The sequence below is a fragment of the Salmo salar genome, chromosome 25 (assembly GCF_965601325.2).
Source record: "Salmo salar chromosome 25, fSalSal1, whole genome shotgun sequence".
In the NCBI taxonomy this organism is placed as follows: domain Eukaryota; kingdom Metazoa; phylum Chordata; class Actinopteri; order Salmoniformes; family Salmonidae; genus Salmo; species Salmo salar.
Genome location: NC_138315.1, coordinates 24,502,554 through 24,515,897, shown reverse-complemented (window position 1 = coordinate 24,515,897; position 13,344 = coordinate 24,502,554). Strand labels below are relative to the sequence as shown.

Below are 13,344 nucleotides of genomic sequence, written 5' to 3'. Positions count from 1 at the left end.
CGCAATACTGTAAACTGGAAACGTGCGGATGGCTTGACCTCGTTTTGCAAGTGTCGGCTCACTTGACCTCAGTGCAGAACTGAGGGGTGCAACTCAATATTAGGAATGTGTTCCTAATGTTTGGTATACTCAGTGTATATGCCATAGCAAACAATACAAAAATCCTGTGACCTTTTATTACAGGAGAATATAACAAGTACAAATATTACTCTTAATCCCCCCAAGTCTATTATGTTTGAAAATGTAATACGGAACAGTACATTAAAGCCAGCTCTTTGTCCTTAATTTACAGATTTGAGGGCCAATTCTAATTATGGAGCCAACAGATAAGATTTCACAAATAATTTTGGATATCATTTTTGGGGGGATAGTTTTACAGTAACAGAAAATATCCCACTGAGCTGGCATTTTGATAAGGAATATATATCACCTAATTGTCATAGACAGTATGCAATAATAACTTTGTATAGGTTCAAGGCCAAGTTTGAATGGAATAATTCGATATCATAAACAATCACATGCTTTTCATAGTGGCCTAACTCGTGCTTCTTATCTTTTTCTCCTTATGTCATAGTAGCCTATAGTAATAAAGTGGACATATGCAGATTGCACTGAGAGGGAAACATTTACAATTGACTGTAATATGTAAGTGCAAATAGTAGTCTACTATCACGTGCTTTCTCCAGTGCTGGGGAAAAGTTTCTCATTTTTCAATCTAGAGAAACACCCACACTTCCTGCTCAAACCACAATATGCCCCTCCTTCTGAAATGCTCTTCAAAGCCCGGATGATCACAGCGGCGCAGCAAAACCCAATGAAGAGGAACGGGTGAGATATCGGCTATCTAATCGGTAATTTTATTTTCTATGATGTAACTTTACATTTTCAATGTATAGACTATTCAACGATGCAGTAAGTGAGTTCAGCTTTAGCTGTGTAGGTTATGTAGCCTAGTAAAATGTAGCCTAAAAGGAAAATAAAATACATGACCTTTTTATTAGCTATTGAAATAGTGGTTTTGGTTTATTTTTCGTAAGGGTTTTATAATTATATATTTCCACAATGAAACCAACAATTATTCTAATGCCATATTCATTTTATTTTACACAGTGAAACGTTTCTGGCCAGTGACCGTGCTCACATTGTAGCTAAACTTTTGTCACTTGTGAGTTTCTCTTCTGGAAAAGACACTTAATGTAATGTACTGTATGTAGTAGCCTAGGCAAAGGATATTTGTAGAATAAGTATCCTAGGCTACATCTTGAGATGTAAGCGTACTTTTAATTTTACTGACTAGGTTGTAGTAGCCTATAACAGCATGGAACTGTAAAGTCAGTAGGAAGAATGTGGTAAGAAACAGGCACAGAGTGAAATAGCGGGCGCTGAGTGCTGAAATAACGGTCACGTGGCCCTCCTAGACGTTCTCTTCCAGAGATGTCAAACCTGTATTTTTCCATGATCTGACTATTCCTTCGATTTCTTAATAACAATGTAATAATAGTTTGTGCTTTGTAGTTTGTAATAACATTGCAATGCACCTTTCTTAATCCAAACCTTTCTAATCAGGGTAGTCTAGTTGATTGAACAGAGAAATAGAAGCCTTCAGAAAATCACTTGAAAACAGTTGAGATAGAAGAATAGAATAGAATATCAGTGAAGGAATGAACTATATAATTTCCTGTTCACATAGGGTAGGCCTTCACACAGTCATGGGGCTGTGTTTATGCTTCTCAATTTAATCAATGTCATCATATTGACTCATTTGCAATGATCTAAATTCTTAATTCAAGATAGAGGAAGGTAGGTGCTGCTCCCAATTACCTACTTTCTTTTTAGAACACAAAAACAACCTTGAGGTTGGGGGCCCCCCAGATAGCATATGAACATGTCATAAGCAGTGGCAAAATGTGAAGAATTGCAGGAAATTAGCTTTAACTGTCGACTTTGGGCACAAAAAAACGATCCAACTCCTCCTTTTGAATTCTTTTTACTGAAATGAGGTGTGCCTTTGGTGGTTCATCAATGTGTCATTCTGGTCATGAAGGCTGTGACTAACCTAGCTAGTTCATTAGCCAAGCTAGCCACTTGTAGCTAGCCAGTAACTCCTCCAGTATGTGTTGATGTCATTTCACATTATTTATTTTTGGACAGAGATCAGTAAGAAATGGCACTACCGTAGCAAAATATCGTATTCTTAAAAAAAAATGTAACCATTAAATGACCTGATATGGTGCATTTATCCGTTATACAGTTTAAAGCCTTTGTTAGTTTTTTTTCCCCCAAAGTCAACCTTTTAAAATAACTCTCCAGTGTTTCCAGATTTCTATGAAATATGATCTAGAATTAATTACAATATGAGTGAAATAGTTTTCCTTCCAAAAATGTTTTAAATAAATATGTTAAAGGTCCTGAACAGTCATTCTGAAAGGTACTTTTTCTCTCATGGCAACTACCAGGAAGTTTGAAAAGACAGGCTGAGTTTATAATACTGTCGTTAGTACGTTAGTCACATGCGATATCTCAGACAGCACTGGCCCAATGTTGATGAAACTTGGGTGAATAATATGTCTTGCCATAGAGATTCGCATTTACAAAAGTACACTGATTGGGCCAAGGGGGAGCTGCATCATTCGTGGTGACAACATGTGTACTGTTGCTTTGGTTACTTGTTGCTTGTTTGTACTATACAAATGAATATACACATGTATTATGAATACACAAAAACCATACAAAGTACTAAGGAAAATGTCTCTTTTTGGGTATGAAGCTGACTGTTCTGATTATATAAGGAAGTACTTGTATACAGTTAGCCTGGTCCCAGATCTAATTTTGCTGTGTATGTTTGGCCTGGCAAAGTTGGCAAGACAACATAACAGATATAGGCTCAGGCTATTATATAGCCTGTGAGGAGTTACAATAATTAATATGTTGCCTGCATAGGGAGGGTCTCCTCGCTGCCTTACCCACAGAGTCAGGGGCTCTGTAGTTGACTCAGAGTCAGGTGCTCTGCCTGTAGAGGGTGTCAGATGAGCACACAAGCATACTTCAGCAGCAACAACAAATGCTGTCTTGGCAACTGTGTCTGTGTAGGACTGTCATCAATACGTTGGCAACATAATGGAGTGTGGTGGTGGCCGACTTTGTCCATTCCCCCCAGAGAGAAGCATGACATCACAAACCTCACTCTTAGTTTTTTCCTGAGGATAATAGTTCATTTAACTTTTTTTTTCTTACAGCTGCAGGGGAATTCGAATTCACACTAACTGTTTTGGTTAAAGCTTTCTTCACTGTGTCCATTGAATCTCTTTCCAAAGACAACAACTGAGGAGAACAGTCACATGACACCCGTAGTGGTTAGTGGTTGACAACTAGTGTTGCTGTGCCCTATTCTTCACTATGCAGTCGTTTTCCTGAGGAGAATAGCAGCCCAATGACAGCTGAGATTGAGGTTGCCCTAGTATGAGCCGGAGGAGCAGTAGCAGCCCCAGCCTGTGGACCGTACTGCCTCAGAGTGGCCCTGCACCATGTGAACGCTACAAGCACGCCTGCTGCTCCTTCGGGGGCAGTGTCTTTGTGTTGGGAGGGAGGGAGAGCCACTCGCTCAGGGACTTCTGGAGGTATAATGTTGGTAAGTGACTAGTCTCTGGTGACAGGCTGTTAATATAGCTGGCCAGCATGCAGGCAATATTTTCTTCTAAGTTCATTCCAAGATGAGTAAGTGTCAGATACACTATACTTTTTCTAAGTCATAATTATTATAACTTTGTTTATATTCTGACCTGGTCTGCTACAAACTGTATGTCAGTTATGCAGACTGTGATTCAATCATGTTATAACAGTGTTATACAGTGATGTTGTTACGCATTAGGAATGTGGGTATGGACGTAACCACTGTGTGTGTCTATGTAGTACGCAATGAGTGGACAGAGTTGGACTGTAGCTGTGAGGCAGCACCTGAGGAGCTTCAGGAACATTCCATGGTGGCCCATCAGGTAGGGTTTTATCTGTCATCTGTATGGTTATATCAAGATAATATCAATGTCATTGTATCTCAGACTGCTTAGCATTGCTGTACATGGTAGGCTTCATGTAGCTCAATGTTGATTGTAAATCATTATCTTTACAGGGTGTTCTGTATGTCTTCGGTGGAATGATTGATTCTGCGTACACTATATGGAAAACCCCCCTCTGGGTGTTTGATATTGGTAAAATCCACTGTGGGCCACATACACCTCAATAACTACTGACACAATCATACTGATCCAACAACATCCAAAACACGTATACTCCTCACAACAAAGAAGTGTTAAAACATGTTAAAACTTGCATCTGGCATTTAAAATCCTACCTGACAACTTAAAAAGTTGGTACTAGCTCACAGTTCTCATAGGGAGTGACGGCAAAGAAAAGCTGCCATTCTGCCTTTGTTTCTATGTGAGTCCTGCACAGTTGTCAGTGTCCTTTCTCATATCTCTTGCAGTGAAAGAGCAGTGGGTGTCCTGGCAGGAAAGGAACCCCCCTCAGGTATGTAATGTAAAAGTAAATACTCCACATACCAGGGAAATTGAGAGTGATAATGTAACCATGCTCATTGTACACAGCTTGCACTCGCACAAATGCACCACTATAAATTATTAAAAGAACAGTACATATTCATTTGTATACCCTCTCATATCAAGTACGGTTTTAACTGCAATTAATGAAAAACATAATCAGTTGATTAACTAAATGTAACAACATATGGCAGCTCTATTAACTGGCCCATAGCATGATTAATAGTAGTAGCTGATCAAGTACGGTTCCCATGCTTTGTACTGATATTGATGACATCCCTCATGGCCGTCCATATGCTAACATGTTAACAGAATCAGGTGCCAGTCAACAGGAAGGGCCACAGTGCCGTGGTGTTTAGCTCTGCCATGTACATCTACGGAGGATACATTGACATGAGAGCCTCATCACAGGAGTTTTGGAAGTTAGAATTTGGTGAGTTAGACGTTTTGTATGGATATATAATTTGGTTTTCGTGATTATCATTTAATAACAACGCATTGCCGTCACATTTCCAGAGAAAACAATAATGATGTCATGACTGGAATATGTTTTGAATTTACCAACACTTCACTTAACACTGTCTTGGGGGTGTGTGTGTCCATCCATGTGTGTGTCAGACACAATGTTGTGGTCCCTGCTGGACTGTACCCAGACAGAGGTGGGTCCTGGTCCCAGACACAGCCACTCTGCCATGACCCACCTGGACTGCATGTACCTGTTCGGGGGTCTGAGAGGCCTGAGGGAGCAGAGGGATCTGTGGAGATGGAACTCTACCAGTCATTCCTGGAGCTGTCTCAATGCCACGTGAGTGATCTCTGCTCCCTCTTTATTTGTCTCTGTCTCTATCTCTCTCTGCCTCTGGGATTTCACTGGATACTACAGATCTATGAAAATAGAGTTCAGGCACTAACAACTTTCAATACCCTTATGGAGGACACTTTTAGGACCATTCCATTGGTTCCATTGTACTGGGTAAGCTAAATCAAGTTCCGGTCAAGTATTTGAAAGTATTTGAGATAATGTATTTGACCCAGGTCTGTTTCATGCACTGACAACCTCAACAGCCTTATGGACGGCAATATCATTGTAAGGGTTGCGGAACTGGTGGCAGTGAAGTCAGACGCAGGAGAGCAGAGATAGGTAATAGCCGGAGCAGTTTTAATTCAAAAACCCACGGCAATACAAAAAGAAACCTACATGGGTACAAAACCCAACGCGCACCAGTAACATAGCGTACAAGCACTTACAAACAAACAATTCCACACAAGGACATGGGGGGAACAGAGGGTTAAATACACAACAATTAATGATGGAAATGGAAACCAGGTGTGTAAGAAAACAAGACAAAACAAATGGAAAATGAAAAGTGGATCGACGATGGCTAGAAGACCGGTGACGCTGACCGCCGAACACCGCCCGAACAAGGAGAGGAAACGACTTCGGTGGAAGTCGTGACAGTACCCCCCCTTGACGCACGGCCCCAGCATAGCGCCGACACCGGCCTCGGAGACGACCCGGAGGGCGAGGTGCAGGGCGATCCGGACGGAGACGGTGGAACTCCCACAGCATTGAAGGGTCCAACACGTCCTCCACCGGAACCCAGCATCTCTCCTCCGGACCGTACCCCTCCCAGTCCACGAGGTACTGAAGGCCCCTCGCCCGACGTCTCGAATCCAGTATGGATCGAACGATGTCGTTATCGAGGGGGCGGAGGAACCTCCCGCACCTCAGACTCCTGGAGCGGGCCAGCCACCACCGGCCTGAGGAGAGACACATGAAACGAGGGGTTAAAACGGTAATCTGGGGGAAGTTGTAACCTGTAACTCACCTCGATCAGTCTCCTCAGGACTTCAGCTTCCGGCAGTGCAGGCAGAGGGGCAGGTTTCGGGTCGAGAGCCAGACCCGGTCCCCCGGTGCGAACACCGGGGTCTCTGCCGGCCTTTCTGGCACAGCACGGCATGCTGAAGGTGAACATGGGCGGCGTCCCATGTTTCCTCCGCGTGCTGGAACCAGTTGTCCACCGCAGGAGCCTCGGTCTGACTCTGATGCCAAGGAGCCAGAACCGGCTGATACCCCAGTACGCACTGGAAGGGGGAGAGGTTAGTGGAGGAGTTGCGGAGCGAGTTCTGGGCCATCTCTGCCCAGGGCACGAACGCTGCCCACTCCCCCGGCCGGTCCTGGCAATTAGACCTCAGAAACCTACCCACATCCTGGTTTACTCTCTCCACCTGCCCATTACTCTCGGGGTGAAAACCCGAGGTAAGGATGATCTAGACCCCCAGACGCTCCATGAACGCCCTCCAGACCCTCGAAGTGAACTGGGGACCCCGATCAGACACTATGTCCTCAGGCACCCCATAGTGCCGGAAGACGTGTGTTAACAAAGCCTCCGCAGTCTGTAGGGCCGTAGGGAGACCGGGCAGCGGGAGGAGATGGCAGGACTTAGAGAAATGATCCACAACAACCAGGATCGTGGTGTTTCCCTGTGATGGGGGAAGATCGGTCAGGAAATCGATCGACAGGTGTGACCATGGCCGCTGTGGAACGGGTAAGGGGTGTAGCTTACCTCTGGGCAGGTGCCTATGAGCCTTACACTGGGCGCACACCGAGCAGGAGGAAACATACACCCTCACGTCCTTAGCCAAAGTGGGCCACCAGTACTTCCCACTAAGACAGCGCACTGTCCAACCGATGCCTGGATGACCAGAGGAGGGTGACGTGTGGGCCCAATAGATCAGCCGGTCACGGACAGCAGAGCGGGACACTGGAGGGGAGCGGGCTCAGCACGCAACGCCTGCTCAATGTCCGCGTCCAGCTCCCACACTACCGGCGTCACCAGGCAAGAGGCCGGAAGTATGGGGGTGGGATCCATGGGCCGTTCCTCTGTGTCATACAGCCGGGACAGTGCGTCTGCCTTACAGTTCTGGGAACCTGGTCTGTAAGAAAGGGTGAAAACAAAACGGGTGAAAAACATGGCCCACCTTGCCTGGCGAGGGTTCAGTCTCCTCACCGCCCGGATGTACTCCATATTGCAGTGGTCAGTCCAGATGAGAAAAGGGTGTTTAGCCCCCTCAAGCCAATGTCTCCACGCCTTCAAAGCCTTGACGACAGCCAACAGCTCCCGGTCCCCCATGTCATAGTTTCGCTCTGCCGGGCTGAGCTTCCTCGAAAAGAAGGCACAGGGGCGGAGCTTCGGTGGCGTACCCGAGCGCTGAGAGAGCACGGCTCCTATCCCAGCCCCGGATGCGTCCACCTCCACTATGAATGCCAAAGAGGGATCCGGATGGGCCAGCACGGGAGCTGAGGTAAACAGAGCCCTCAGGTGACCAAAGGCCCTGTCCGCCTCAGCCGACCACGGCAAACGCACCGGTCCCCCCTTCAGCAGTGAGATAATGGGAGCCGCTACCTGACCAAAACCCCGGATAAACCTCCAGTAGTAATTGGCAAACCTAGAAACCGCTGCACCTCCTTTACCGTGGTGGGAGTCGGCCAATTACGCACGGCTGAGATGCGGTCACTCTCCATCGTGGAAATGCGGTACCCTAGGAAGGAGACGGACTGTTGAAAGAACAGACATTTCTCAGCCTTGGCATACAGGTCATGCTCCAACAGTCGACCAAGCACCCTGAGCAGCAGGGACACATGTTCAGCACGTGTAGCGGAGTATATCAGAATGTCATCAATATACAGCACTACACCCTGCCCCTGCAGGTCCCTGAAAATCTTGTCTACAAAGGCTTGGAAGACTGATGGAGCTTTCATCAACCTGTACGGCATGACAAGGTACTCATAATGCCTTGAGGTCGTACTAAACACAGTCTTCCACTCGTCTCCCTCCCAGATACGCACCAGGTTGTAAGCACTCCTGAGATCAAGTTTGGTGAAGAAGCGCGCCCTGTGCATTGACTCAATCGCCGTGGCGATAAGAGGTAGTGGGAAACTGTACCTCACAGTTATCTGATTAAGGCCTTGATAGTCAATACACGGGTGCAGACCTCCCTCCACAAAAAATAAACTCGAGGAGGCTGGGGAAGCGGAGGACCGAATTTACCCCTGACGCAAGGATTCGGAGACATATGTTTCCATAGCCACCGTCTCTGCCTGTGACAGAGGATACATGTGACTCCTGGGAAGGGCAGCGTCTACCAGGAGATTTATCGCACAATCCCCCCGTCGATGGGGTGGTAATTGAGTCGCCTTCTTTTTGGAGAAGGCGAGAGCCAAATCGGCATATTCGGGGGGAATGCGCACGGTGGAGACCTGGTCTGGACTTTCCACCGTAGTAGCACCTACGGAAACCCCTAAACACCTTCCCGAGCACTCTCGCGACCACCCCGTGAGAGCCCTCCGTAGCCATGAAACAGTGGGGTCATGACAAGCTAACCAGGGTAGGCCTAGCACCACGGGAAACGCAGGAGAGTCAATGAGAAAGAGACTGATTCTCTCTGTGAACCCCCTGCGTCACCATGCCCAGAGGAGCGGTGGCCTCCCTAATCAACCCTGACCCTAATGGTTGACTATCTAAGGTGTGAACTGGGAAGGGTGTAGCCACAGGAAGGATGGGGATCCCTAAACTATGAGCAAATGATCTGTCAATAAAATTCCCAGCCGCGCCTGAATCGACGAGCGCCTTATGCTGGGAATGCGGGGAAAACTCAGGAAAAGTGACGAACAAAAACATGTGTGCAACAGAGGGCTCTGGGTGAGAATGATGCCTTCTCACCTGGGGTGACACCAGAGTGCCCTGCCTGCTGCCTCGACCCCCAGAGGAACCAACCCGGCACCAACCGGCAGTGTGACCTCTGCGGCCACAGATGGTGCACGAGACGGAACCTCCTCCGGTCTCCCTGAGCGCAGCACCTCCCAACTCCATGGGCAACGGAGCGGTGGTGTTGGGGGATGGAACCAACAGACCCCGATCTGTACGTCCAAGGGTAGCCAGCAGGTTATCCAGCCAAATGGACAGGTCCACCAGCTGGTCGAAGTTAAGGGTGGTGTCCTTGCAAGCCAACTCTCGTGGACGTCCTCGCGCAAACTGCAGCGATAGTGGTCAATCAGGGCCCTGTCGTTCCATCCCGCTCCGGAGGCCAGGGTCCGAAAGTCCATGGCGAACTCCTGAGCGCTCCTCGTCCCCTGCCGCAGGTGGAAAAGACGTGACCGGTGACGCCGACCGCCGAACACCGCCCGAACAAGGAGTGGAAACGACTTCGGTGGAAGTCGTGACAATCATGTCAATTATAATTTCTCTTTATGGGCTCAATTATTTTGTGTGGCAATTTGTTCAGCGTTTCTACTCTCAACAGGAAATGCAAAACAGCTGAAACCAGACAATGTTATCTGGCGTCTAGTGACCAGATTAATTTGCTTAACCTGTAGCATTAACCTCTCACAAACCTCTATCATCATTCACTATCAATTGTTATGTTTGAATAAATAATTTTGATTGTGCAGTTATGTATACACAGCACATTAACCTGTTAGGGCTAGGGGGCAGTATTGACACGGCTGGATAAAAAACATACCCGATTTAATCTGGTTACCACTCCTACCCAGTAACTAGAATATGCATATACTTATTACATATGGATAGAAAACACCCTAAAGTTTCTAAAACTGTTTGAATGGTGTCTGTGAGTATAACAGAACTCAAATGGCAGGTCAAAACCTGAGAGATTCCTTTACAGAAAGTGGCCTGTCTGACCATTTCTTGAACTTCTTTTCCATCTCTATCTTTTACTAAGGATCTCTGCTCTAACGTGACACTTCTTACGTCGTCCATAGGCGCTCAGAACCCGGGAAAAAACAGAATGTCGTCATCCCAGCCCCAGGCTGAAACACATTATCGCCTTTCTCAAGTGGCCGATCAAGGGACTCTGGGCTTAGGCGCGTGACCCGACCGCCCCCGCCTTTGTGATTTTTTCCTCTGTTTGCTGAAAAGGAGATTCCCTGTCGGAATATTATCGCTTTTCTACGAGAAAAATGGCGTAAAAATTGATTTTAAACAGCGGTTGACATGCTTCGAAGTACGGTAATGGAATATTTAGAATTTTTTTGTCACGAATTGCGCCATGCGCACGACCCTTCTTTACCATTTCGGATAGTGTCTGGAACGCACGAACAAAACGCCGCTATTCGGATATAACGATGGATTATTTTGGACCAAACCAACATTTGTTATTGAAGTAGCAGTCCTGGGAGTGCATTCTGACGAAGACAACAAAAGGTAATCAAACTTTTATAATAGTAAATATGATTATGGTGAGTGCTAAACTTGCCGGGTGTCTAAATAGCTAGCCCGTGATGCCTGGGCTATGTACTTAGAATATTGCAAAATGTGCTTTCACCAAAAAGCTATTTTAAAATCGGACATATCGAGTGCATAGAGGAGGTCTGTATCTATAATTCTTAAAATAATTGTTATGCTTTTTGTGAACGTTTATCGTGAGTAATTTAGTAAAATGTTAGCAAATTCCCCGGAAGTTTGCGGGGGGTATGCTAGTTCTGAACGTCACATGCTAATGTAAAAAGCTGGTTTTTGATATAAATATGAACTTGATTGAACAAAACATGCATGTATTGTATAACATAATGTCCTAGGGTTGTCATCTGATGAAGATCATCAAAGGTGAGTGCTGCATTTAGCTGTCTTCTGGGTTTTGGTGACATTATATGCTAGCTTGAAAAATGGGTGTCTGATTATTTCTGGCTTGGTACTCTGCTGACATAATCTAATTTTTTGCTTTCGTTGTAAAGCCTTTTTGAAATCGGACAGTGTGGTTAGATTAACGAGAGTCTTGTCTTTAAATAGCTGTAAAATAGTCATATGTTTGAGAAATTGAAGTAATAGGATTTTTAAGGTTTTGAAAATCGCGCCACAGGCTTCAAGTGGCTGTTACGTAGGTGGGACGAATTCGTCCCGCCTAGCCCATAGAGGTTAAGTAAATCAACAATCTAAGTGATGTTATCTTTTCCACATGAAGCAAAAAAACTAACAATAGATTAATTGTGTCGCTTGTTTAACAATGCGTTGTGTTGTTTTTCCTTCCTTCCTGTCTGTCCTGTGGATGTGTTATACAGATCAGGCCCCTCTAAGCTGGTGGGCCACTCAACTGTGGCCTACAGGGACAGCATGCTTCTGTTTGGAGGAGGAGAGAGCCAGCACACACCCAGGAGCTGTCTATGGAGGTACAGCTTCACCATTCAGACCTGAGTCACTCTTCACATTTTGAATGAAGTTTCTATCGTAAATGGTGTAAGAGAAATTGCATCCTAAATAATAGTAATAACTATAAGTCAGAAGTAAGAGAAATATCTAGAGTGTGCTTGCTAAAGCAAGCTACATTGAATATATAATAATATAAGATATGCCATTTAGCAGATGCTTTTTATCCACAGGTACAGCTTCACCACCCAGACCTGGGGGAAGCTAGCCGTGCTACCCGGCTCCAACCCACCTCCCCACAGGATCTACCACTGCTGTGCTGGCCTGGGCCCTAGCTACCAGCCTGCCGTGACCACCACCACCAACACCACCACCAGCACCACCCTGACCCCCAGCACCACCATCAGAAACATACTTGACAGCAAGATACGGCCGTTCAAGAACAAATGCTTCCCATCCTCTTCAGAGACAGAGGGCACTATAGAGCTGGAGACGTTTAGTAGCTCGGAGAAGCTATTGACTGAAGTGGAGGACTATTGTAATGGTCTAAGTGGGAATAACGCTCAGCGGTTTGGGAACTGTCTGACCTTTGAGAACCAGGAGGCCTTCAGTAAGCAGTGGAGCTGTGAGAATATAGAGGAGGGTGGTTCAGGTAAACCAGAGGAGAGCCATGAGAGCATAGCACAAAATCTGCCTGATTTGCTACTGGTGCTGGGGGGAAAGCCCTTAGTTAGACACACGGTCATCTCTGTGTGGCAGATGACACTGGCTGACCTCTGAGCTTTGACCTCTGACCCAGAGAGAGAGGGATGGCATTTTGTAAACTACAGTGCCTTGCAAAAGTATTCATCCCCCTTAGCGTTTTTCCTATTTTGTTGCATTACAACCTGTAATTTAAATAGATTCTGGGGGGGATTTCGTGTAATGGACATACACAAAATAGTCCAAATTGGTGAAGTGAAATGAAAAAAATTACTTCTTAAAAAAAAAAAAAAAAAAAATAAGATCTGGTGCAACCAATTACCTTCAGAAGTCACATAATTAGTTAAATAAAGTCCACCTGTGTGCAATCTAAGTGTCACATGATCTGTCACATGATCTCAGTATATATACACATCTGTTCTGAAAGGCCCCAGAGTCTGCAACACCACTAAGCAAGTGGCACCACCAAGCAAGCGGCACAATGAAGACCAAGGAGCTCTCCAAACAGGTCAGGGACAAAGTTGTGGAGAAGTACAGATCAAGGTTGGGTTATAAAAAAAGATCTGAAACTTTGAACATCCCACGGAGCACCATTTAATCCATTATAAAAAATATAAAGAATATGGCACCACAACAAACCTGCCAAGAGAGGGCCGCCCACCAAAACTCATGGACCAGGCAAGTAGGGCATTAATTAGAGAGGCAACAAAGAGACCAAAGATAACCCTGAAGGAGCTGCAAAGCTCCACAGCGGAGATTGGAGTATCTGTCCATAGGACCACTTTAAGCTGCACACTCCACAGAGCTGGGCTTTATGGAAGAGTGGCCAGAAAAAAGCCATTGCTTAAAAAAAAAATAAGCAAACACATTTGGTGTTCGCCAAAAGGCATGTGGAAGACTCCCCAAACATATGGAAGACAGTACTC

The 13,344-nt window shown here is 45.8% G+C and overlaps 1 protein-coding gene across 1 annotated transcript; it reads left to right on the top strand.

Annotated features, from left to right (window-relative positions):
- The first annotated feature begins 619 nt into the window (after window positions 1–619).
- klhdc3l (kelch domain containing 3-like) lies at window positions 620–12,751 on the top strand. Its single transcript, XM_045707655.2, has 9 exons — window positions 620–851; window positions 3,403–3,628; window positions 3,910–3,992; window positions 4,127–4,205; window positions 4,481–4,524; window positions 4,866–4,986; window positions 5,172–5,358; window positions 11,632–11,739; window positions 11,950–12,751. The coding sequence occupies exons 2-9, from the start codon at window positions 3,460–3,462 to the stop codon at window positions 12,494–12,496; spliced, it is 1,338 nt and encodes a 445-aa protein (XP_045563611.1). The 5' UTR covers window positions 620–851; window positions 3,403–3,459; the 3' UTR covers window positions 12,497–12,751.
- Window positions 12,752–13,344: the final 593 nt, after the last annotated feature.

Coding starts and splice junctions, on each gene's coding strand:
- klhdc3l (XM_045707655.2), top strand. CDS start 3,460: ATGAGCCGGAGGAGCAGTAGCAGCCCCAGCCTGTGGACCGTACTGCCT. Junction 4,525..4,865: donor AGGAAAGGAACCCCCCTCAG/GTATGTAATGTA, acceptor ACATGTTAACAG/AATCAGGTGCCAGTCAACAG. Junction 5,359..11,631: donor TGGAGCTGTCTCAATGCCAC/GTGAGTGATCTC, acceptor TGTGTTATACAG/ATCAGGCCCCTCTAAGCTGG.